Consider the following 25545-nt stretch of genomic DNA (forward strand, 5'->3'; position numbering starts at 1 on the left):
GGCACATTTGTCAATTACACTGTGTGTGGCCTTATACTGAAAACAATAATTAGGGGACATTTCAGGGAATGGCTCTTCGTAAAATATAGAGGTCAGAAAGAGTAGAAAATAAGAGTTGGAGATTGCACTTGCTTACACCATGGGGTGGGTAGGCGGTGGCTGATGAAAATGAAATATGTAAAAAATATTTATTTAAATATAAAAAAACATTTTCTGATGGTTTTTTTAATTGGCAATAACCCAGATAGAAACATGACGTCATACGACAACGACGTCCAACAGCGTTTTACGTCACGCGGCATGTTATTGGGGAGGCGGGGGTGACGTCACGCGGTATTTCCGCGCCTCTGATTGGTCAACCGTGGCCGGGTGAGGGTATAAAAGCGCGCGCCCAACCCGGCGCCTCCGTCTTTTGCCCGTGAGCGCCAAGTTGTTGTCGTTCTGCGGTGACGGGGCTCCCTCTGTCAAAGGTTGCAATCGCAACAGCGGCTGCTGTTGTTGCCAGTCGCGGAGTTGCTAGAGCCTGCACGATGCCTCCGACACTCGGGGCGGGTGCGGCGGGAAAGCGTGAGTCCACACCCCCCCGCCCCCCGCCGCGCGTGAGACGAATGGGTGGGTGGGTCGGTGGATCACGATGTGATGGGTGGGTCACGTGTGGTTTATAATGTGTGGGTGCGATCAGTGGTCGCGTGTGTTTGTAGCGGTTAGCGTGCTGCGCTACGAACCTGGCGACCCAAGTTCGATTCCCGCTCATGGCCAACACCAGTGACGATTATCTGAACCGGTCCTGGGCCCTCCCCTGGGTCGACTCAGCCTAAAATAGTACCTGGTGCGGAGTGTAAACATCGCCACTGGGGAAACAAAAGCGGTCGGGCGTTGTGCTGGCTACCCACCCCTCGTGTACCGTATCGGCCTTAATAGGTGCTCGCTAACAGCACTTGCCCTAACAGTCTGTCCAGGCTATACGGGGGATCTTTGTCTTTGTACAAGACACCCAGCTTGTAACGATAGTACAGCAAGTAGGTTGCTGGGTTACGGCGGCGTTATCGCTACATAGTTATGTGCGTGTGTGTGTGTTTGCTCTCCCCTCGTATTTCTCCGCGGTGTTTTCTCCTCGCTCCGAGGAGATGGAGCGATGAAATCCCGATCGTGCGTTCAGGTGCCGGGCGGCTGATTGCCTGGCAACGGATCCGCGCAGAGGAGGGGGGAGATCTTCATGCAGCAGTGGATTGATCATGACCGACGATCATGATGATGAAGACCGCTGGGTGTTTTTGAATGCCGGCGTCTGTGGTTGTGGCACTTGCCTGCCAAGAGTGCACGTGGAGGGCGCGTGTGTTTGTTATGACAGACGCGTGCGTGCACGTGTCCGTGTCGGTACGCGTGCGTGTGCGCGTGTCGGTGTGTGTGTCAGTGCGCGTGCCGGTGTGTGCGTGTGTCGGTGTGTGCACGTGTCGGTGTGTGTGTGTGCTGTATTCCAGTGTGCCACTGTGTGTCAGTGTACTGTATAAAGGTGCTCGCTCACAGCATTTGCCCCAAGGGTCTGAAGCCAATATGTAGGGGATCTTTGCTGTTTGTGCGCGTGTGTTCCAGTGTGTGTCGTCAGTGTGTGTATGTATGTGCAGGGGGAACGGTGGTGCAGCGGTTAGCGCGCCGCGCTACGGACCCAGCCACCCGAGTTCGATTCCCGCTCACGGCCAACACCGGTGATGATTATCTCAACCGGTCATGGGCTTCCTCTAGGTCGACTCGGCCTCAAATGAGTACCTGGTGCGGTGTGTAAACATCGCCACTGGGGAGACGAAGGCGATCGGGCGTGGTGCTGGCCACCCACCCCATCGTGTACCGTGTCGGCCTTCATAGGTGCTCGCTAACAGCACTTGCCCCTACAGTCTGTTAAGCTACACGGGGGGGGGGATCTTTGTCTTTTTGTGATACAAGTATGAGTGCGAGTGCGGTGTGTCTCGATGTGTCAGTAGATGCTCGCGAACGGCACTAACCCCACAACAGACGGTATGGCTGTAAGGGGGATCTTTGTGTAAGTGTGTGTGTGTGTTCCAGTATATTCCGGTGTGTGTCAATGTGTATGTGGTAGTTTGTTCCAGTGTGTGTGTTTCGGTATTTGGGTGTGTCGGTATGTACGCCTCTGTGTGTGTGTGTGTGTGTCTTTGTGAGTGTTTGTGTATCTCTGTGTATTTTATATGCGTCCGGTATTACGTGCCAACACCTCTAGAATTAATATTTCTTTGCGTGTCACTTTCACAGCTTCACTCGGCCATTTGTCATGAGGCCCTCTCTGAACCATACTTCATCATGGTGGTCTCTGCGTGTTGGTGAAGGAGTCTAGAGGTGGCTTGGTGGAGTGCATAGGGTTTGTTTATCACTCGCCACTGATGCGTGAGCCGTCTTTTAATTTGCACTGCTGGAATTTAGTCAAAATAGGCATTCATTTTTATTGAGGCAATGTGCGGACTCGATACATCACGTCATGACACGTGTACACACCGCCAACATAAGCCGAACCGGTTATGAAAAGCACGGGATTGGGAAGATTTCCCGGGCTCGCTGCCGCAGACCATACAGGATGGGATGGCACCGAATGGGGGAAAGTGAAACTTTTTGTTAAGTAAGGGGGAAGGGATGACAATGAGAGAGAGAGTGATCTAACCAAAACTCTTTTGACATAAAGAAAATAAAACAGCCTAAACGAGCATTTTTTTTCTTTACACCACTCTGAATCCAGCCCCCGTATAATCTGTAGTGGCTATGCCCCTCATTTATCGGTCCCTGTCTCCCAGCCCTGATAATCCGAATTGTGATTCTATGGGATATTTTCTTGCGTGCTTTCATTTAATTTGTGCATGGGGCTGAGATCGGTCATCACATCGCCACCTTTTGGAGATCGGCCAGGTTTCTGCATTCCAACCCTTGACTTCGGCAGTGCCAACTCAGCTTTCTGACCTCCTGACCCCGTGGCCTGTATATTTGCGACCCCCCCCCCCCCCCGTAAAAGATAAGTTGGGACACTGTACTGATTACCTCGCAAATGCATGTGCTGCAAAGGAGCATGGATTGTCTTCATTCCGAGTTGTAAAGGTTATTTTGGCCCCTGAACCTGGGAGATTTTGTCAGAATAGTTTGAGGTGGTGGTGGATTGGGGACGCCTTTGTGCAACAGTGGCTTGACCACGGCTGATGATGACCTTGCAGCACCCTCTTGAAAATGTATATAAATGTGTTAAAAGGGGAAGAGCACGTTTAACATGTTAAGGTGTGACACCCTTTTCAAACTAATGTAATTTACATAAAACGGCACCATTGTGTTTCAATGTGATTAAAATACAATTTTCAGACCAATATTATTCAGCAGCGTTTCCATCACGTAAATGTTCTCAGCATTGCTTAGCGATGCGGGCGTCCATTGCAAAAGAGATGTTTAAAGTCACAATAACCTCATAAAAACAAATACTGTAAATATTAAATCCAGCCGTTCTCATTGCACCAATTACTTTGGCACGGTCTCTTCTGCTGTCCCTTAGGGGGTCCCTGCTATTCTGCTTCTACAAAACTTTACTTGATCTAATTTTTCTAATGGTTCGATGTCTCCTGCCGTTTCTATGCCAATGCCATACGAATGTATTCAAACCCCAAGTCTGACCTCTCACCTGCCTCCTCTTCTGTCACCACTTGTTTGGCTGAAGTTCAATGCCGGTGGCTGCAGGATGATTTCCTGCGACTTGACGGCAACAAAGCTGAGGCCATTCTTCTCGGCTCCCCGCATTTACTGCAGAGGGTCTGTCTGTCAATCCAGTTTCCTTCATGCCTTATAAAAAATTAAACATCTCACTTGGCTGCCAAGTCAGTCATGGTTCTGTTATAACCTGCCACTGATATTAGCTGTGACTGTCTATTGAACTCGGGTCACCGGGTTCATAGCATGGCACACTAATAACCACCGCTGCACCCTGTGGCCTTTTGCCTCGTTCTAAAACTGATGATAATTGACTGTGTATTCTGCTGGTGTGGGGCAGTTCTAACAGCCCTGGCGGTGAGTTATTTTTTGCTCTCCCAGTCGCGCTTGTAACTGCTTGCGCACTCGCGTAACAAACTAAACAAGTAGGTGTTCCGCAGCCGAATTTTCTGATTCGTAATTCGTTTTGGTTTTTCCTCCTGTAAAAAAAAAATAGATTTTCAAATCTCGAAGACATTCGCTTACTCCTAAATCACAGCAAGACGGTTTCCCACGCATGCAGTGGTCTTTTTTACCGCTTTGTTTTAGTCCAGTGGGGGACTGATGATGGAAGACCTAACCTCCCCTCGGACTCTGGCGAGGCAGACGTCCGGCGTTGTACTGTACTTTGCTTCACTTCAACCTTTCGTATGGCCAATGTAGATGCAGAGCCACAACTACAATTTCACATTCTTGTGGCCAAGCCAGATAACTGTGTCAGGACAGGGAAGTTTATCGCTGTGGGGTCTCCTTCGTATTTGTGGATTGGGCACTGTGTCGTTATACGTTGTAGGGTCTCTTCTGGATGACCACAGTCGCACTGTGATCATCCAGAATTTTCCATGTGTGCATCAGGTACATGCTGCATCTGACATGGTTTGCGCAGTAGATGCGATTTGGGGTGGACCATGAGCCCTTGTGGAAGATTAGACGCAGGGATCTTCTGCGTTGGGTCTTTCGCAAGGTGTTTGTATGCAAGTTCTTTTGAACTCCATTCACCGTGCACCACGCTGAACCCACCGGACGTTTCTAGAAAGAGGCCCTCCCCCCGCCAAGCCGTGACCTCTCACCTCGCCCGCAGTACTGTTTCCCAGCCATAGGCGGTCCTCTCATCTCACGGGGAGATGCGGAGAACCGAATGCAGTGTCCCCCCTTTATTCTCTAGGCGGGCTGGGCACGGAGCCCAGTGTGTGAGGGTCCACCCCACCCCACCCACCCGAAGCGCGAGTGATGACAATTTTTTAATGAGTGTTCTGGTATGGTATGCTCCATGGGTCTCGATCGGCAGCTGCCACCTCCTTGGGCCGTGTATCTCCTGGAACTCGCCAGGATCTCGTTAAAATCCCGCAGGCTGAGCACGGTTAGTGCCTGGATAGCACTTAGATGGGCCACCACCACCATGCATATCCGGTGTTTCATGCTGCTGTCAGGGCTACTCTGTTGGCAGCAGTGCAGCAAAATCCATTGTTGTACTATACTTCTGTGCTCCCTTGTCTCTGTTCTCTACCTTCACCCCTACAACCCGTGGGGAGGAGGCTTTCCAGCAGGAGATGAAACATGAGGGATTTTATACGAACGGTATAACTGTCTGTTTCACAAAAGGACACTGGGCGGACGTTTGTCTTGTTGGCTGTGTGCTCACTGGGTGAGCTGTGATGTGCTGACAGAGATGGTGTGTGAGTGTGGCCTTGCGCGTGTGTGTGTTTTAATGTAAAGTCGTTTGTCCCTGTGCCTAGGGAGTTGTGTTCATCTGATAAGAGATTAAAACTAGAAGTGAGATTGCGCTGCGAGGCATTCCTCGCCGTGTTTGCTGGTGGCCTGGGTCTGTCCCGTGACCTCCTGCCAGTGAGCCTTCGACACTTCACGTGACCTCAAAGTACACCTCGCCTAGCACGAGCACCTTGGTCACGTGGAAGTTACTCAGTGGAGAACGGCGGCCGTTGCTGTGCACGTGCGTTAGCGGTGCGGTTGAACGCGGTGTGTCTGCGCCCGTATGTCTCTTGCCTCTTTTCCACTTGCACATCCGAGCCGTGCTGGGGCCATACCAAGCCAGCATGGTACGGGTCAGAAGGCACGGATTTATTTTTCCACTGCATGAACTGAATCGTGCTACCAACGCATTTAAGTGACCTCAAGATGCATAGGTGATGCGGTGACACTGCGTTCGAGTCGCACCGACTGACATCACGCGTGTTGCATGCCTCTATTAGCACCGGTTCGACTCGGATTCAGATGTTCTCTTCAGACCAACGTGTCACCACTCGGGTTCTAGCTCAACTCGGCTCCGTAAAATGTCAGTGGAAAACCACCCATGCCACGCTGGTCCTGTGCTGGCACGGCTCTGATGTGCGAGTGTAACAGGGGTATCGGTTTCCTGTGTACGTGCATCTGTAGTCGTGTTTCTGCTTCTCGCCTTCGCTGCGTATCGACACGTATGCATGTCCGCCCGTCTGTCCGTCCGTCCATGTTCCCGTCCGCTCGCTTGCGCCGGCAGTGAACCTGAGGGAGCTGCTCCCCTCCGTGCTGCGCGATCGCATCATGGTGCTGGACGGCGGCATGGGCACCATGATCCAGCAGCACCAGCTTGCCGAGGAGGACTTCCGCGGTGACGCCTTCCGCGAGCACTCCCGGCCTCTCCAGGGCAACAACGACCTCCTGAGCATTACGCGGCCTGACGTCATCTACGGCATCCACAGGGTGTGTGCCCGCGTGCGGGAGAGAGAAGGAACGTCACTCCCTTCCTCGTGGTTGCTCGAACATGAGTCCACATCCACTGCTCCCCCCAAATGACGAGGAAACCCCATGGATTATGGCGATCACACGACATGCATGTGTCGTGACTGACTCAGAGACACTAAGAGTAGGAGGCAGTGTTTATTAACGCGGCCTGACAGTGACACTTAGCAATTACGGTTCCCAGTCAGGACAGCTGGTAGACCGCCTGACTGGCGACGCCGAGACGGTGAAGACTCCAGCAGCAGCACGACGGGGATCCCCCCACTCCACACGACAGCCCTGAGGTCCCCTCCCGCGGGGCCCCTCCGGCCTGTGACTTCCCCGGGGCAGTTGCACCGCCTGCGCACTCTGTGGCTACGCCATCGCCTCCTGCCCCGTGCAAAGCAAACAGAGCGTGCGTCGCGTGACTGGAAGTTTGAGCAAAGTCAACGAGGGGACACGAGTCGCTTCGCAGCGTGCCGCTGGCCTCGCAAGAGAGGCGGGTTGCGCAAGCGGCGATCGAGACCTTTACTCCTCCCACCACACAGTAACAAAAAATGATGACCATCACGACCTCTGACCTGAGCGCTGCGTGATGCAAACCCGTGGCGCGATTGCAGGTTTTGTCAAAATTGTCGAGTTTTGCTATCTACCGGGAGAGGTAAATTGATGAGTCCGTGGTTTTGCTTTGTCACATCTACCACCCAGTGATATTCTTGTTATATATTCTAATTGTGATAAAGTGTGGGTACAGCTACTTCTTCGAAGACGCCTGACCAGCGTGGAAGAGTAGGCCAAGCACCTTCAGTCTAGAGGGTCTCTCCAGAGCTCCCTCTGGTGAAGGCCCTTCTGCCAGCGGTGGCGTGAGCAAACGATCGCAGCCCTGCGCCTTTACCTTTGCTCTATTTCTTCTCGTGCCATCGGCGTTGGTGTCGCGAGACGAACACGTTCTCATTTGGACCATTGGCAGAAAGCAGCGCACCACTCTGTGTCGGAGATCGACCTCTGGAACTGTACAGATGCTCGCTGACAGCACTTTTGCCAACTGTCTGTATGGCTACTGTGTGCGCAGGCGGTCTGTATGGCTACAGTGGGGGGGATCTTTGTCTTTGTAAGTCTCTGTGTGTGGGTGTTTGTATATATGTGTGAGGGTGGTGCTGGCCACACTGTGTTGTCCTCTGCAGGCATTCTAACAGCATTTGCCCTGACGGTCTGTTCAGGCTATTCGGGGGATTTTTGTGTTCATTTGTGGGTGTGCGTGCCTGTGTGCGTGTGTGCGTGTGTGCGTGCGTGTGTGCGTGCTCGTATAGGAATACCTCCTCGCCGGGGCGGACATCATCGAGACGAACACGTTCAGTGGGACGAGCATCGCGCAGGCTGATTACGGCCTGGAGCACATGGTGCGTGGTGGTGGTGATGGTGGTTGGACTAAACAGCAGTGGATCCGCAAGGCGACCCCTGCGTCACATGGCCATGGGACCATCTTGAGTTGATCTGATTTCTCACGGCAATCAAGTTGACGGATGAACAACCGGAATTGGCATTAACGTGACATTTTCCGAGCAACTCGAGTCGTCGCGCGGGTCGGGCCGCACTTTCCCGAAACATTAAATCATCTGCTGGTCCTGCATTTTGATGTGGAGGTCTGGCCAGCCCTAGGAGTGCAAGTCGCACATCTGGGGAATTGAGGTTCCTGTCCGAATGGGCAGCCAACTGGAGCTGTGTGCAGGCTGGTTACGCGTAGGCTTGGCACATGTGGTGCGTGACAGTGGGTCAGACTACACGGGGGGTGGGGCTGGTGGCTGGGGAGGGGGGGGGCGACAGATGACCCGGGTCGACTCGAGGGAAGCCTTAAGGTTGTCCCACAAGTCGAGTTGCAGTTCAACTCTAGTTGCTTATTTAAATGAGTGGCGTTTCCACGACTTATCTGCGGCTGGATCGCCACACGCTTCTCTGGGGTAATAGTCTGGCTTTCCACACCGATATTATTCGGCGGCATTTATTTACGTTGCCGCCGGACACTACTGGTCTGGGACAATCGAGAGGTTAACGATGTATTTTGTTTACCTCCGCTTTGCATGGTTGGCTATGTACTGTGCGAAAGAAGTTCAACATACGTACATGCATACGTGTGGAGGCACAGAACATAGTACTGCTTTGTACGCTTTTTTAACCATAATGCTCCAGGGCAGCGCCATAGTGAGTTGGTTGGGCGCAGTGTCGACGGAGCGCAGCTCAGGACGAGGCGGTCCCGGTTGCCCACGCGTGGGTGTCAGACGTTGGGCCTTCACATTCTGTGCTCTTGTCTTGCAGGCGTACGAGCTGAACAAGGTGTCGGCGGAGCTGGCCAAGAGGGCAGCCAAGGATGTGGGCGCCGAGACGGGTACGGGCGACCTGCCGCGACCTGCGTTGCCACGCGCGATCCACGCAGCATGCACCTCGGCGTCGTCATAACCGACCGTGTTCTGTCGACTCCTGGATCTTTGACATCATCGCTCGCGGTTTTGCGATGTAACAATTCGTCTCGCCACTGCACACGAACTGTTTTTTCATCGCTCCATGCCCATGGTGGACGTCCTCGGGGAAGGGGTTCCTTTTTTTCGGCTGCCGCTCCGGCGCTCGTCTTTGACTGCCTGGTCCTTATCCCTCGCCAGCGATGCGTCGTGGCGTGGTCCCACTCATTTTTTTTATTGTCCTACCTCCGCATGTCCTTCCCGATTGTCCTATTGTTGCCACGTCAGTCGCCCTCTAATCCACGTGCTCCTCTTTCTTTGTCGCAGTCTTTTTCCAAGCGTGCGTCTCTTCATGCTGCTTTGCACCCTCTACAGTTTTTGCTCCATTTTCTCCGTCGGTCTCCATGCCCGTGATGCGCACGTCGTACGTCGCGAGTCGTTGAACGTGCGAGTTGACGGTGGCGTGTACGTGGTGGGGACGTTGCCGACGGTGGCATTTGCGCATCGACGTGGCTCGGGAACTCTCCGCTGGCGGTGTTGCTCTGTGCAGGTGTGCGCAGGTTCGTCGCCGGCGCCATGGGCCCCACAAACAAGACGCTGTCCGTCTCGCCGTCCGTGGAGAAACCCGAGTTCAGGAACGTCAGTAAGTCCTCCAGCGGAGCCGGGGAGGGACTCTAGGACATTTGGGCTTTCGCGCGTTGGGCAAGTTGCGACAGATGCGGCAGAATGCCAACAGGTGCCTCGGAGGTAGCTCGACATGGTCTGCTTTCGCGGGTCATTCTCTAGCACTCAGAGTTGCATTGCTCTGCAAGAGTTCCGAATGGTGGCTTCGTCTAACGATGTGTCACCGTTTTGCTAGCACAATCGGGATAAAATTGGTAAAACGACAAAAATAATACATTTGAATCTATGTCTCAATAATTTGAATACCTTGGGGCTAACCTTCCCTTGCGAGCGCTGTGCGTCGAAATACACTACAAGCTGTGCCCCCCGCCCCCTTCCTCCCCCCGACCTTCCTGCCTACCCCGTGGCTAGCGTTTGACGAGCTGGTGCAGGCCTACACGGAGCAGGCGCGCGGGCTGCTGGACGGTGGTGCCGACATCATGCTGGTCGAGACAATCTTCGACACCGCCAATGCCAAGGCAAGTGGCGCGGGGGTGTGGCGAGTGGAGAAGGGGAGGGGCGAGTGGAGAGAGTGGGAGGGGTGAGTGGACTGAGGGTAAGGGGTAGGGGTTCTGGTCGTGGAGGAGTTGGGGAACAAAGACCAAGGGATGTGGAGGTGATGGCCCAGAACAGGAGTGAGTGGAGAATTGGGAGCACGTGAGTGGAGGCTATACCGGGCAGAAGAATAAGGTTCATGTGAACTTGAATCACAAGTCATTCTTTTTATTTGTGTTTTTGTGCAGGCCGCTCTCTTTGCTCTGCAGCTGCTCTTTGAAGCGGAATTTGAGCCGAAACCGATCTTTGTAAGTGTTGAACGCAAACTCGACACGTTGCATATTTTCACATTTACCTTGTGTCGTGTGTGTCCCTTTGTGACGGCTCGTGTACATTTGTGCGTGTGCGCGTCGAGGTGTCGGGCACAATCGTGGACAAGAGTGGCCGCACGCTGTCGGGGCAGACGGGGGAGGCGTTCGTCATCAGCGTCTCGCACAGCCAGCCCATGTGGTGCGATGCGTCATTCGCTACCGCCGTCACCCTCGTGCCACGACACTTACGATTGTACTCGGACTTTGTTATTATTATTATTGAAGACGGCGAGACCCCATTGAGCCGAGCAGCTCCAGTACGAGGACGAGCGCGGCCCCAGGGATCATTGGGGCTTGCGCCGGTTACAGGCCATCATCGCACTGTGCAGGGAGTGTGCGCACTAACGAGAGGGCAAACAACAACGAAGCTATTGATGTGAAACCCATGCCAGAAACTTATTGCGGACAGGATAATAGATGGTGCGGAAAAAACATATTGTTAAACTCGCACCACGACGCTCACAACTGCCGTGCCGCTTGGTTCCCACAGCCTCGGCCTGAACTGCGCGCTGGGGGCGGCCGACATGAGGCCCTTCGTCGAGGCCATCGGCAAAGCGACATCCTCCTTCGTCATCTGCTACCCCAACGCAGGTGAGGAACCTCACCTATCGGTGGGGGTGTGCGGCGTGTGTGTGAGATGTGTGAGATGAGTGTCGGTGGGGGTGTGCGGCGTGTGTGTGTGAGATGAGTGTCGGTGGGGGTGTGCGGCGTGTGTGTGTGAGATGAGTGTCGGTGGGGGTGTGCGGCGTGTGTGTGTGAGATGAGTGTCGGTGGGGGTGTGCGGCGTGTGTGTGTGAGATGAGTAACCTTGGGGGTGTGCGCTGTGTGCTGTGCGTTCCAGGTCTACCAAACACGTTTGGCGATTACGACGAAACGCCGGAGATGACGGCAGGGCACCTCAAGGTCCGTGACCCTTTGACCCGTGCACCCCACACAAGCCTCCCCAGCTCGCTTGCAATCAATCAATCACCCAATGGGCTAATGAACAAAGTAGCTATCAAGCTAATAACCTTGTCAAGGCAGGCTAATAAAAGTATTGTTATGCTTTGGTACCTGTGATATATTTTTATATGTTTTTTTATTTTGCTTGTTTACCCAGGAAAGCCTCACTGAGTCTCTTGATCTGTCGTTGTTTGTCGTCGTGCATTGTTGTTCATTGTTGTTTATCGACGTTGTGCAGAGCTTCGCCCAGGACGGCCTCGTCAACATCGTGGGTGGCTGCTGTGGCACGACCCCCGCACACATCAAGTAAGCCCCCTTCCCCTCACCCCGCCTCCGCGAACACTCCCCCCCACCCCCGCCTCTTCTCTCCCCCCACCGCTTCACCCCCCCCCCCCACCGCTTCACTCCCCCCCCCTCCCCCCCCCCCACCGCTTCACTCCCCCCCCCCCCCGCCTCTTCACTCCCCCCCCACTACTTTACTCCCCCCGCCGCTTCACCCCCCCCGCCGCTCCTCTCCTCCGTCTCTTAACTCCCCCCACCGATTCACTCCCCACCGCCTCCCCCCCCCCCCACCGCTTCACTCCCCCCACCACTTCACTATCCCTCCCTCCCCGCCAATACCTGTACCCTGCTCCCCTCTACCCCACCTCTTCACTGTCCCCGTGCGGCATGGCTCTGCTGTGTGACCCCGCAGGGCGATAGCGGAGGCGGTGCGGACGTGCAAGCCCAGGGTCCCACCCACATCCCCCCATGATGGCTACATGCAGCTTGCGGGTATGCACACACACACACAAACACGCGGGCACACACGGGCACACGCACGTGTGCGTATGCACGCACGCACGCATACGCACACAACTCTCGTACAAGCACAGGGTATCTGGTGGTCGTCCATGTCGAGGGGCAGGTGGAGTCGTGAACTTCTGAACGCTCCTCACCATACCCTTGCACTCAAAAGGTGTGCCCTGCCGACCCCTGTCCCCGGACCCACTGATCACCTGACCACCTGACCCCTCGGGCCTAGGCTTGGAGCCATTCCGCATCGGGCCCTACACCAACTTCGTCAACATCGGCGAGCGCTGCAACGTCGCCGGCTCCCGCAGATTCGCGAAACTCATCACGGCCGGGAAGTACGAGGTGAGGCGTGCGCATCCCTCCCCTGCCCTGCCCACAACCCCCCTCTCCTCTCCTCCAATCTCCTCCTCCTTCGCCCCCACTCGCCCCCACCCTCCCCCAGCCTCCTCCACCCTCCTCAAATGGGATTACACGTTACAGACAGCAAGGTGACTGTTCCTAAAAGTGAGAAGGGATGATGGTCCGGTGGTCGAGATCAGTGACGGAGTCACAGCCAATGGAGAGAAAGCGTCCGCGTGAGGCAACCGCCACGGACACGGAGCAGGAAAATCGGCTCGCGCACAGATGCAATGGATGGGTTGCGGCATCGCAGCGCCGTAAGGGTTGTCGAAGACCTGGGAGGGGGGGGGGGCCGGAGGCCATCACTAAAAGGTAAACATCTTGTGAAAAAAGCCGAACAAAATCTGAAAAGGGCAAATCGCCATTTGGGCTCTCTCGTGCTCGCTCTCTCTCTCTCGCTCTCTCTCTCTCGCTCTCTCTCTCTCTCGCTCTCTCTCGCTCTCTCTCTCTCTCTCTCTCGTGCTCTCTCTTTGCCAGGAGGCCCTGGCGATTGCAAAGTCCCAGGTGGAGTCCGGTGCCCAGATCCTCGACATCAACATGGACGAGGCGATGCTAAACGGAGTGGAGGCCATGGCGCACTTCTGCAAGCTCATCGCCTCTGAGCCCGACATCGCCAAGGTGGTTTCACTTTTAACAACAAAAATAATGTCAATTTGTAATGCTCCGCCGAATAGGATTCACTCGCTCTCGAAGAGCGAGAGAATGTGGCTGCTGCCTTACCGATTGAGCCGGCCCTGCCATCATTCGCCTAAGCTCTGCAGTTGTCTATATGTTAAGATGTTATCGTCCAATCAGTGTGTTTTACATATGGGAGGAAAGTGGAGCTAGTAGTGAAAAAACAACTACTTATGTCCACTTCCATCTCCCGCTCACCCATCTCCCCTCTTCCTTTCCCCGTCAAATAAATAAAGGTTCCGCTGTGCATCGACTCGTCGAACTTCGCGGTGATCGAGGCCGGCCTCAAGTGCTGCCAGGGCAAGTGCGTGGTGAACAGCGTGAGCCTCAAGGAGGGTGAGGCCGACTTCCTGGAGAAGGCCCGGGTCGTGCGCCGCTACGGGGCCGCCCTCGTCGTCATGGCCTTCGACGAGATCGGGCAGGCGAGTGGCGGCGCTGGCGACGATCGTGGGTGGTGATGGTACTGGTGGCGGTGGTTGGTCGCCTATAATGGGTTGGAGATGATGCTAAAGATCACAAGAATGCTGATGGTGGTGGTGATGATGGTGTAATGATGGTGTTGTTGGTTAAGATGGTATCTATATGTGTGGATGGTGAAGGTGGTGGTGGTGGTGGTGATTATGGTGGTGGAATATATGTTGACCGTTGGTCATGATGAGGATTTGATTACCACCATGGCAGTGATAGTTAAAATGAGGATAGTCATGATAATGATACTTATCATTATCATGAAAGTGGTGATGATGACGACGACGAAAATAATATTGATTATGACGACAGCAATGACGATGCTCATAATGATGAGGATATTCATAAAAACAATGATGATGATGATGATGCTGACGACACTGACTGAGGCGACGGCGGGCTGCACCCAGGCCACGGACGCCGACCGCAAACTGGAGATCTGCTCGCGCTCCTACCAGCTGCTCACGCGCTCGGTCGGGTTCAACCCCAACGACATCATCTTCGACCCCAACATCCTTACCATCGCCACAGGCATGGAGGAGCACAACCTCTATGCCATCACCTACATGGAGGCTGCACGGCGCATCAAGGTGGGCCTCCCCCCCTCTTCCCCACCGGAGCCTCTCATTGTCAAACCGTTGCGTCATTCATGCAACTTTCATCTCAAAAATGCTGAAAATCTCGAACCACATTAACGTAACAATTGGTACGAGACACAACGCAGAGACACAAGACGAACACGGGGCACAACACAAACAATGTCTGGAGATAGTTGTCCCTGCGTGACCACCGCGTGACCCCCCCACGTGACCCCCACCACGTGACCCCCACGCTCTCGCCCCGACGGACGGCAGGCCACGCTGCCCGGCGCGCGGGTGAGCGGGGGCCTCTCGAACCTCTCCTTCTCATTCCGCGGGATGGAGGCGATCAGGGAGGCCATGCACGGCGTGTTCCTGTATCACGCCATCAAGGCAAGCCCCGCTCGTGCACCACACGTGCACCACATACACACCAAACGTGCACCGCACACACACCACACACATCACATACACCACACGCGAACCCGCACACACACCACACACATCACATACACCACACGCGAACCCGCACACGCACCACACACATCACATACACCACACACGAACCCGCACACGCACCACACGCACACTGCACACGCCCCGCACACACCACACACGCACAGCGTGTGTAGTAGACACACATACCGCTCACAGTACATCATACACCCACACCGTTGACACAATGTACACAACACACACCGTATGTAGCACGCACATGCACATACACACTGCTTGTACCGCAAACTCCACGCGAGGCATGTGACATCGATTCACCCGCACAGTGGTCTTGAGCTAAAATGAGATTTTTCGTGTTGTCAGTGGTTTTAATGTCTTGTATCGATTGTTTTGTGTGAGTGCATGTCTTTGCATGTGGGTGTCTGTCTGTCTCCATGTATATGTTTGTGTGTCTCTCTACGTTTGTATGTGTGTGTGTTTGTCTCTGTATGTACGCGTGTTTGGAGCAGGCAGGCATGGACATGGGCATCGTGAATGCAGGCTGCCTCCCCGTGTACGACGACATCGACAAGGACCTGCTGGACATGTGCGAGAAGCTCATCTGGAACCGCGACCCCGAAGCCACGGACAAGCTGCTGCAGTACGCACAGGTGGGTGCGCGCGTGTGCTCACGTGTAAGAGCGTGCGTGTGTCCGCCGACGTGTAGGTGCGTGCGTTTGCCCGCGTGTGCGTGCGCGCGTGCATTTGCCCGCCTGTGCCTGCATCGTTTTCTCTCCCCGGTTCCCCCAGTCTCTTCTGTGGCCTCCTGTCTCCATATTCTTAGGTTTTTTTTCGGTAAAGTCACGTAGGTAAAAACATTAAAATTAATAAAAAGTAAAATAAAATAAAAATCACGACGTTTCGGAGGCAACACAAGCTTCCGTCTTCAGGTGGAACCGTCACAGCCACGACAGCTGTATCAAGTAAATGAGAGATTGCAGGAGCTACCACTCCGAAACGTCGTGATTTTTATTTTATTTTACTTTTTATTAATTTTAATGTTTTTACCTACGTGACTTTACCGAAAAAAAAACCTAAGAATATGAATCCTTGCAGTCACGAAAGCTTCAAATCTAGAACTCCTGTCTCCACCCCACGCTTCCTCCCACTGCTTCCCAACCTCTGCGTGTGACACCTTAACCTTCCACCGCCCCTCCACCCCGACCCCCCTCGCACCCCCACAGTTACACACCAAAGGCTGCAAGAAGGCGTTACAAAACGACGAATGGAGGAGCGGCTCCGTGGAGTCCAGGCTGCAGTACGCCCTCGTCAAGGTACCAGCCAACTTGGCCTGACCCTTCCCTATGCCTACTCGGCCTAAAAACGAGTACTTGGGTGCAATGGGAACGGTCATCTGGCGCCAGCGCTGGGATTTAGATGTGCACGGCCGGGCGTGTGCATGGCGTGCTCGCGTGACCATCATCGGTCACGTTCTCCCCACTACTTGATGAAGGCCTCCCCACCCGTGTTACTATCCCGCCGAGCTCCTACACACGAGCTGATCTCGTCGCTCCATCTCCGTGGTGCACGTCCCTCTCTCGGGTGGCTGCCGCTTGGCCGTGAGTCTCAACCACCGGCCATGCTCCTTCTTTGGTGCCAAGATGCGTCCTGGCCCTCGTAATCTCTAGCCTGCACATACGCGCATGTAATCTGTATATAATTTTCACGTAATTTGCATAAATCACAACCGGACTAGACGTTCGGTTGCACGATTTGACACGTGTGCATCCATTGAGCGGTCAGTTGCTTGCCTCGGTTGCGTGCAACTGAATCGCTTGTGTGTGTGTGTGTGTACGTCTGAGCAACCGGTTGCGCGAGCGGTTGCTCGCAGGAGAGACGAACTGCACCGTCCGGCGACGGCGGTTTTTGGTGACACGTCTGTCCGCGCGCTGCACGTCGCGAACTCCGAGATGAGCCGTTTAACTTCCTGCTTGCGCAACCACTCGCGTGGATGTGTGGACAAAGCCGGCCGATGGTTGGGGGGCACGACGGGGGCCTGGCTTATGGATCGGCATTCATCATCTGCAGCGCCCGCCCGCCAATCGGACGCGCGTGACGGACGTCTGCGACCGGTTCCCCCCTAGGGCGTCGAGAAATTTGTGGTGGAGGACACGGAGGAGGCTCGCCTCGACCACGTCCAGTACGCGCGGCCGCTGCACATCATCGAGGGCCCGCTCATGAGCGGCATGAAGGTCGTCGGCGACCTCTTCGGGCAGGGAAAGATGTTCCTGCCGCAGGTGAGGAGGGGGCGCCCCGGGACCAGAATATAAATAGATAGATAGATCGTTTATTGTCATTGTCACCAGTACAACGAAATTTAAAATGCTCACCAGTCAGGGCATCATTCATAAATTTAAATTAAATAAAACAAGAAAATAAAAATAAAATTAAATGAAAGATAATCAATTTATACTATATATAAAAACAGCCCAAGTATACCCACATACCCACATAAGGTTACAATATCCGGGATAGTCGATCTTTGAGAGTTTAATATTGAAACCGGCAAAAGGGGGGATACCAGTCCCGGATATACTGGAAACCAGGCACGTGAATATGCGGGTGGTTGACCCTCAAGGGTTTAAGATGATGGGTGCGGTGACAGTGACACGGTCAGAGGGCGATGCAGATTAACGAGTGCCTGAGCTGTGTAGGTGTGTGGCGGAGCTGTAGTGCAGTGATTACAAACCCGGTAGCCCGAGTTCAAATCCCGGCCATGGCTAAGATCGGTGGCGAATATCTGCATCAGGCTCAGGTCGTCCCGAGGTCAACTAAGCCTCAGACGATCACCTTGTGTAAGCACTGGGGAGACGAAGGTGGTCGAGCAGTGGTGTCGACCACACCGCTAGCCCCTTGTGTGCCGTGCCAGTCTTCATTTGCGGCACTTGCTCCTATACAGTCTGTGAAGCCTACACGGGTGGTGGTGGTGGGGATCTTTGTCCGTGTATGTAGGTGATAAAGTCGGCGCGTGTGATGAAGAAGGCAGTGGGACACCTCATCCCGTTCATGGAGAAGGAGCGCGCGGAGCAGATGATCCTCTCTGGCTGCACCGACGAGGTGGTGGGTGGCGCACGCTGTGAAATCCGCACCGCAGCCACCATGAGAGCGCCGCTCCGTGCCGCCAGGGCTCTCCTCCGGCGCGTACCGTGTCGCCAGGCGTGCGTGCGTGTGTGCAGGACCCGTACCAGGGCACCATGGTGTATCATCCCCACTGAGCCACCCAGCCACACCTCTATCTCACCTCCACCCTCATCTCCACCCTCACCTCGCCCACGCGTGCGTGCGTGCAGGATCCGTACCAGGGCACCATGGTGCTGGCGACTGTGAAGGGCGACGTCCACGACATCGGCAAGAATATCGTCTCCGTGGTGCTCGGATGTAACAACTTCCGGGTCATCGACCTGGGGGTCATGACCCCGTGCGAGAAGATCCTGCAGGCGGCCGTGGAGCACCGCGCAGGTGAGGGGCCCGGGCTGAAGCCAGGCGATCTGTGAATCCACTGCTGGATGAGGGCCTCCGTGGAGGCACAAGTCTTGGCAGGGGCAGGGGGGCGGAGGGTGCAGGAATCGAGGAGGTAATATGACCACACTTGACCACGCCCGTCAGTGTAGTTTGGCGAAGGCGGGAGCATAGAAATACAGTACAACAATGGCTTGTGTTGCACTGCTCTCTGCTGCCCGCAATATAGGCCCACATCAGCCTATAACAAGCTGCTGTGAATGGTGGTCACCCATCCAAACGAAGTTCAGGCCAAAAACCAGCTTAGCTTTCGAGATCTGACAATATCGGTGGCATTCCGGGTGATTTGGTCGTCGGCAATAACATTCCCCAATTACATCGCAGCGTTACGGTTGCATTTAGCCCCACACCACTGGGTCCCCTTTCCCTTCAAGCAAAATTTCCAATGTGACTTTGCCACTGACCCCTGCCCCGACTTCTTCTGATGCCCCCCCCCCTACCCCTCTCCCCCTACCTGCTGCCCCAACCCGCTGCCCCCTCACCCACGCCAGACTTCATCGGGCTGTCCGGCCTCATCACGCCCTCGCTGGACGAGATGATTCATGTCGCTCGGGAGATGGAGCGCGTTGGGATGCGCATCCCCCTGCTCATTGGTGGGGCCACTACTTCCCAGTGAGTGGCTGCGGTTGGGAGATGGGGGGCGGGGGGGAGGGGGTGTCACCGATCGCGGACATCCTCGATCGAAGCAGCGGGGAGGGGGGGGGGCCTTGTAGGTTTTTTTCCTTCCCGTTTGCAGTGCATACTCGGCTCGGCAGTAGTTGAATGATGATTTTAACTTGTCACGTGTGCCGTGTTTTCCGTCGAGCTCTTGTTCCTGAGCTGTGGACTGCGCGGCCGTGGGAAGGGGTCCGTGAAAAGGGGCCCATGGGAAGGGGTCCGAGAGAAGGGGTCTGTGGGGAGGGGTCCGTGCAACTGTTGCACAGACGCCGGTCCATAATCACGATTTCGCTTGCATTGTAAGTGGTTTGACGTTGTTGTGGTTGCGGTTGGACGAGCGCAGGCGGCACACAGCGGTGAAGATCGCCCCGCGCTACGGTGGCACCGTGGTTCACGTGCTGGACGCCTCGCGCAGCGTCGTGGTGGTGCGTCGTCTCAACCACCACAACAACCACAGGCAGCACTGTCACCATTGTCCTCAAACACCACTCCCGCCATGTTCGCCAGCACTACCACCAGCATCACCACCACGAATATCATCACTCGTGTTATCCATGGGACGGCCTCCGCGTGGTTTGTGTCGAGCGTCAAGCGATCCGTGTCTCCGTGCGCGACACAGTGCTGCAGCCTTCTGGATGGCACCGTGCGCCAGGACTATGTGGAGGAGCTGGCGGATGAATATGAGGAGCTGCGGCAGGAGCACTACGACTCGCTGAAGGTGACCGACCGCGACTCGCCCAAGGATACGCGCCCAGGGGCCATCGCCTCTCTAACCCCTGACGACGATGATAGTATTCGTGATGGTGGTAGTAGTGCTGATGATAGTGCCGACATCGTTTACATTACTGCCCTGTGTGGACCCGCAGCCCAGGTTTCGCCATCACCAAAATCGTCAGCCCTAACCGTTACCTCCCCGCCCCCCGTCGCAGGACCGCAAATATCTGGGGCTGCAGCAGGCGCGACAACGCGCGCTGCACGTGGACTGGGCCTCGCACCCTCAACCCGTGCAGCCCAGCTTCCTGGGCACGCGCGTCTTCCGTGACTACGACCTGCACCGCGTCGTGCCCTACATCGACTGGCGTCCGTTCTTCGACGTGTGGCAGCTGCGCGGGCGCTACCCCAACCGCGCCTACCCCAAGATCTTCAAGGACAAGACGGTCGGTGAGTTCGACCGCTCGCTCGCTCGCCCTTTCAATTGCTCACCCGTTCGCTTACTTACCCGCTCACTTATTCGCTTAGACACAATCCCGCTCGCCCACTTGCCCCTTCGATCGCTTGCTCGCGTGCCTCTTGCGTGTCTGATGGCTTGCTCATTCACGCACTCGCCCCGTGACATCCACCCACGGCTCGCTCACCCATTCACCTGCCCGCTCGTCCACTCTTCCGTCCCCGCCCCCTCGTGCGTAGGCGAGGTGGCGCGTAACCTCTTCGCCGACGCCACCGCGCTGCTCTCGGAGCTGCTGGACAGCGGGCGTCTCCACGGCAACGGCGTCGTCGGCTTCTGGCCGGCGTGCGCCGTCGGCGACGACATCCACGTCTTCGGCGGCGACGAGGAGGCGAGGGGGGACAGCGACGACGACGTGGGGGAGGGGACCTCGCCCGTCGCCGTGCTGCACGGCCTGCGCCAGCAGGTGGGGGTCCCGTGGGTAGTGGTGGGGGGGGGAGGGTGGGGGGGTGGGGGGGGAGGGTGGGGGGGGGGCACTGCTCCCACCTTATTACACACATTTTTTATTTTACCCCGTACTCTGACCGCGCATGTGACAAAGGAATTACCGGGCCAAGGGCACAGCCGCAGAGATCGCAGATTGAATGCCGCCGGGGACAACCGCGGCGTTAGAAAGCGTTAGATTGCGCAATGCCTCCGCCGCATGATTTTCCGTGATATAAAATCCCACCACGTTATTTAAAATAACGACGATCTACGTAATGTGATGTGTTTGCGCGCAGGCGGAGAAGGACTCGTCGGATCCGGGCCCGTACCTGTGCCTGTCGGACTTCGTGGCGCCGCGCGGCGCCCGCGTGCGCGACTACGTCGGCCTCTTCGCCGTCGGCTGCTTCGGCGCCGATGAAGAGTGCCGGCGCTACGAGCGCGAGCTCGACGACTACCACTCCATCATGGTCAAGGCCATCGCCGACCGCCTCGCCGAGGTCGGCATTAACCCAGGGGCGGGGGGCGGGGGGCGGGTGGGGGGCTGGGGAAGTTGGGGGGGGGGGTGGGGAGCTCACCACGAGCCAAACATCCAACATCCGAAGCGCGCACGCGGACGGTGCAGTGTGTTGTGCCCTCGTATTCGCGGCGGCTTTTCCCGGAGCTCGTTGAGCAAGGGGTTGTGGGTCATGACAACATCAAAGTCGAGCACAGGACCCGCCGCCGTCAGCAGCTCGTCGAGTTCAGATGTGGGGTCGGCTTTTATCTTCTTCCGTCATCTCCTTCCAGGCTAAATGAAACTAGCACCACTTCATGCAAACTTAACGGCGGTTGTTCTGGGACTAAACCGGGTCACGTTCTTGAGATCCGAAATATCTCGGCTGGTGCTTCGACACAGCCATTATGAATCCGTTGGCCGGGGCCACCGAAACCCCGTCGGCCATCCCGCGACAGTGCCGGGTAGCGTTGTCCGCTCTGTTGCTGACGCGTGCGTGTGTGCGTGCGTGGCACGGCGGTGCCGCCCGTCCGAACACAGGCGTTTGCGGAGGAGCTGCACGCTCGCGTGCGCCGCGAGCTGTGGCGCTATGCGCCGGACGAGTGCGCCGACACGGCGGAGATGCTGCGCGTGCGCTACGACGGCATCCGCCCGGCGCCGGGCTACCCCAGCCAGCCCGACCACTCGGAGAAGATCGCCATGTGGCGGCTCGCCAACGTGCAGCGGGACACGGGTGAGCGCCCCGCCGTGGACCAACGATCGATCGATTCATTGATCGATCGATTCATTGATCGATCGATTCATTGATCGATCGATTCATTGATCGATCGATTCATTGATCGATCGATTCATTGATCGATCGATTCATTGATCGATCGCTCGAATTGATCGCTCTCACACTCACTCCTGGAATTGTAGGCTCGCTCAATCGCTCTCGAACTCACCTCGGTTTCATGAGGGTCTCCTTCTCTCTGTCGTTATCTCTCTCCATTCCTCCTTCTCTGTCCCCCTCTGCTTTTCTCCCTCTAATTGTGCTCCTCTTCCGCTCTCACCTTCCTGTCCTCTGTGCCTCCGATTTCTCAATCCCTGTGCCTGCCTACCTGCATCCCTCTCTCTCCTACTGCCACACCCTGGGTCTCTCCGTCTGCCTCGCCCATCACACCCACTGCACTCCTTCCCGCTCCCCGTACTTCACTGTCACTGATCCCTCTATGCATGCCACCCACTTGCCCCCCGTCCAGGGATCGAACTGACCGACAGCCTCGCCATGTCCCCGGCGGCCTCTGTGTGCGGCCTCTACTTCTCCAGCCCCAAGTCCACGTACTTTGGGGTCGGCAAGATCACCAAGGAGCAGGTGATGGCACCGCACCCCCAATCAGTGTCCAACGATAGTGAGGTCAAGGGTTAAATGTCCAGCTCGTTCATTCTCCTCCCCCATCCCTTCGCGAAGTGTCTTTATCCATACACAGTCTTTAGGCATGTGTTGTGATTTAAGTTCATGGTTCAGCTCAAGGATGGATTCATTTTTTTTGGTCTTGTTATAATTCAAGGTTTTCTGCCTTGTTTGTAAAGCTTTGTCTGCTTCATGAGCATGCAATTTGGAATACTGTGCATTGTAATAGTCTCACGAATTACTTGATGTATATATCACAACCGTAATAATGTATAGTGTTGCATGGTTGCATCGCATGCCTATTCACCATATTGTCATCTGCTTTCCACCCATGTCAGTAAACCCTCACTTCAACCCCTCTGAGCATATATTTTTTCATTCCATCCATTTTACAAAAATTTGCTAGCCCATTTGCTATTGTGAAAAAATTCAACTTCTCGAATTAAAAAATCGTTGTAATTGCTGTGTTGATATAACTATTGACGTGTCGTTGCATCGTCCAGGTGGAGGATTACGCGGCACGCAAAGGGATCACCTTGGAGGAGGCGGAGCGCTGGCTGCGACCCAACCTCGCCTATGACGCTGACGCTGACGCCGCCAATGGCTACAGATAACGGCTCTCACCGCCGCCGGGGCGTAAACCGCCGCCACCGCGTGGCTAACGCTTGCCCGCGCCGGGAGACGACGCCGCCATTGGCGCCACTCGCCCCACTTGCTCCTCCCCTCCTCTCCCGCCACGATGTCAACAACATCCCCCGATGGGCGGCGGCTCCGGTGAAATGCCGCCGATAAGGCGGCCACGCGCGGAGGAAAACGAAAACACTACGGTTGAACTTTACTAATGCTGCTGCTGTGGCTGTCGTTAGCAGGCACCCGGCGATTTTTCAATGGTGCTCAGGGTGTGGACGCCACTTTTCGCAGTCCACTGACGGACGCATCTGTTTACTGTGACACCCATGGCGATGCAGTCGCTTTGTACCGCTCACTCATTCGTCCGTTCACTCGCTGCACCGCAGACGTCGTTTACGGACGCCGTGGGGGTGGGGGGTGAGGATGGGTGCTGCGTGTCAGTGCCACGCACCCAGCGGAATATTTTGTGGAATCCTGGGAAATAATTTCAGGATGAGAAATTGATTGCATAGAAATTTAGTTAATTATGTATATGCCTGTATATGTATATGAAAAACAAGTTGTACATCAAGTATACTTGTTTATTTAACAATTTAGCAGTCCATCGGGCACGCAAAGCACGTAACGGAGTTAAATTGGTCAACTCGGAGAGATGTGCCACTGAGGTCACATGTCCTGGGGTAAGTTGACCTTTCGTGCTACAGGCACTCAAACGCCCAGGGTTCAATTTCGGCGGAGTCTGTCCAGAATACATTGCAGTATCTGTGCCAGGCACACCACATCCGGCAGCGTGTCCCTCCCACTGTGGCTGTGGATCGCTTGTCACGCACTTCCTCCAGTTTCCGTGCGACCCGAATCCGTTCCAGGTCTGTAACCCGACAATAATTCGGCACCCAGCACACCACATCCAGTATGTACGTATGTTGAACTTCTTTTGCACACACCGTATGTAGCCAACCGTGCTAATCGGAGGTGCGGGAAGGGACAACTTACTAAACACAAAAGGCAGTTCTGAAAAAATGAGTTTTCAATCGAGATGATTTAAATGTATACCTCTCACTATGACTGTTTTCTACATGTCCAGGTGCTCCGAAGTATTACAATTACAGTATTTTCATCTTTCTTGAATTCCTAATTTAGGCCGAGTCTCTCCCTCTAGGGCAGGGTTCAGCAATTAAAATAAGAAAAACCATTTTCGTTCGAATTCGATAAAAAAAACTCTTTCAACAGCCGCAATGCACGTGTTGAATACGAGACGGGGTGGTCCTTCATAAATAACGTCTCAAAACGGTCCTTAATGAGCCGCATGCGGCTCCGGAGCCAGTTTGCCGACCCCTCCCTACGGTGATCTGGACTCCCGGTGATCTGGACTCCCAGTGATCTGGGCTCACACGGTGAACTGGGCTCCCACGGCCAGGGGTTGGCAACCAAAATAACAGAGCCATTTTTTTCCTATTTCAAGAGCCGCCGCATGCTGTTCCAGGTAGCCGACCCCTGCTCTGAAGGATCTTGTCTCTAGAGCTCCCTCTAGTGGGCGTCACGCGACTGGCAGCAGTGGTGGGAGCCGAGCCATTGCAGCGCTGCAGTTTCGCTCTGCTTGCTTTGGGTCACACCTCACTCTTCACCGTCTTATGCGCACGCTCGCATCAAACGACTGTATCACTTGAAATAGATTGTTTTGATACAGAATTTATCATGCTATATTTTGTGTAAGTTTAAATGTTAATGCAGAGAATTATTTAACAATTAAAAAATTACTATGGAGTCTGTGTTCACACTTTGATTACTGTACCGTTTGTAGTTTTTGCGTGTTTATGCAGTCTTAAAAGTTGCAAAATGTTTACCCAAGTTTAACGTTTTACACAGCACTTTTGTAAAAAAACTATTCCCCTAGATGTCTAGTTTGTGTTGGCCTGTGTACATATATTCCTTACTTTTAGTTTTCATCATGAATGTTGCTATATTTCAGTATTATTTTTTGGCCAACTTTGCCCACGTCATTTTATTTCAGTACGAAAGAGAGAAAACAAAAACATTTGTTCTTGAACGGAATCGTGACCGCACATCGTGAAGATCGAATCCAGTGGGTGTGAATCTTCGCCCTTCGCCCGGTGTTCTACATTGCAAGGCACGCGGGGCATTGGCGGAAACAAGAACAAAAATTTGTGTTTCTTGTGATGGGACTGGAGGATGAACGTTGAGATTTAGAAGGGCACGGGGTGACCAAAAAGGTCCTGAATTGGTGTGTAATAAGGTAAGGCACTGGTAAGATGTTGACAGGTCTGCATCATCATCGTACTGTCAAACCCCAATGGTTTCAAATGTGACGAACCTTACTGACACCGATGTCTTATCGGCGAAAGTGCCCCCCCCCCTCCCCTCTGAAAATGAGCGAAGGACACTGGGCTGGCTGAGCCGATTGAG

The 25545-nt window shown here is 54.8% G+C and overlaps 1 protein-coding gene across 2 annotated transcripts; it reads left to right on the top strand.

The window, feature by feature from the left end:
* The first annotated feature begins 76 nt into the window (after positions 1 to 76).
* Positions 77 to 24866, top strand: MTR (5-methyltetrahydrofolate-homocysteine methyltransferase). 2 transcript variants are annotated; one of them, XM_078868136.1, is made up of 31 exons: positions 77 to 567; positions 6224 to 6426; positions 7755 to 7844; positions 8758 to 8827; positions 9448 to 9540; positions 9933 to 10039; positions 10304 to 10363; positions 10471 to 10565; positions 10917 to 11017; positions 11268 to 11329; positions 11607 to 11674; positions 12063 to 12142; positions 12393 to 12505; positions 13040 to 13180; positions 13474 to 13659; positions 14116 to 14295; positions 14560 to 14676; positions 15249 to 15389; positions 15963 to 16052; positions 16863 to 17015; positions 17731 to 17838; positions 18069 to 18237; positions 18789 to 18909; positions 19298 to 19379; positions 19574 to 19672; positions 19884 to 20115; positions 20362 to 20585; positions 20902 to 21102; positions 21639 to 21831; positions 22340 to 22452; positions 22995 to 24866. In XM_078868136.1, the coding sequence occupies exons 1-31, from the start codon at positions 531 to 533 to the stop codon at positions 23103 to 23105; spliced, it is 3840 nt and encodes a 1279-aa protein (XP_078724262.1). In that variant the 5' UTR covers positions 77 to 530; the 3' UTR covers positions 23106 to 24866. The 2 variants fall into 2 exon arrangements, with proteins under 2 accessions (XP_078724262.1, XP_078724263.1); XM_078868137.1 differs by lacking the exon at positions 22995 to 24866 and having other exon boundaries at positions 19884 to 20111.
* Positions 24867 to 25545: the final 679 nt, after the last annotated feature.

Source organism: Lampetra fluviatilis, chromosome 25 (assembly GCF_964198595.1).
Source record: "Lampetra fluviatilis chromosome 25, kcLamFluv1.1, whole genome shotgun sequence".
NCBI classification, from domain to species: domain Eukaryota; kingdom Metazoa; phylum Chordata; class Hyperoartia; order Petromyzontiformes; family Petromyzontidae; genus Lampetra; species Lampetra fluviatilis.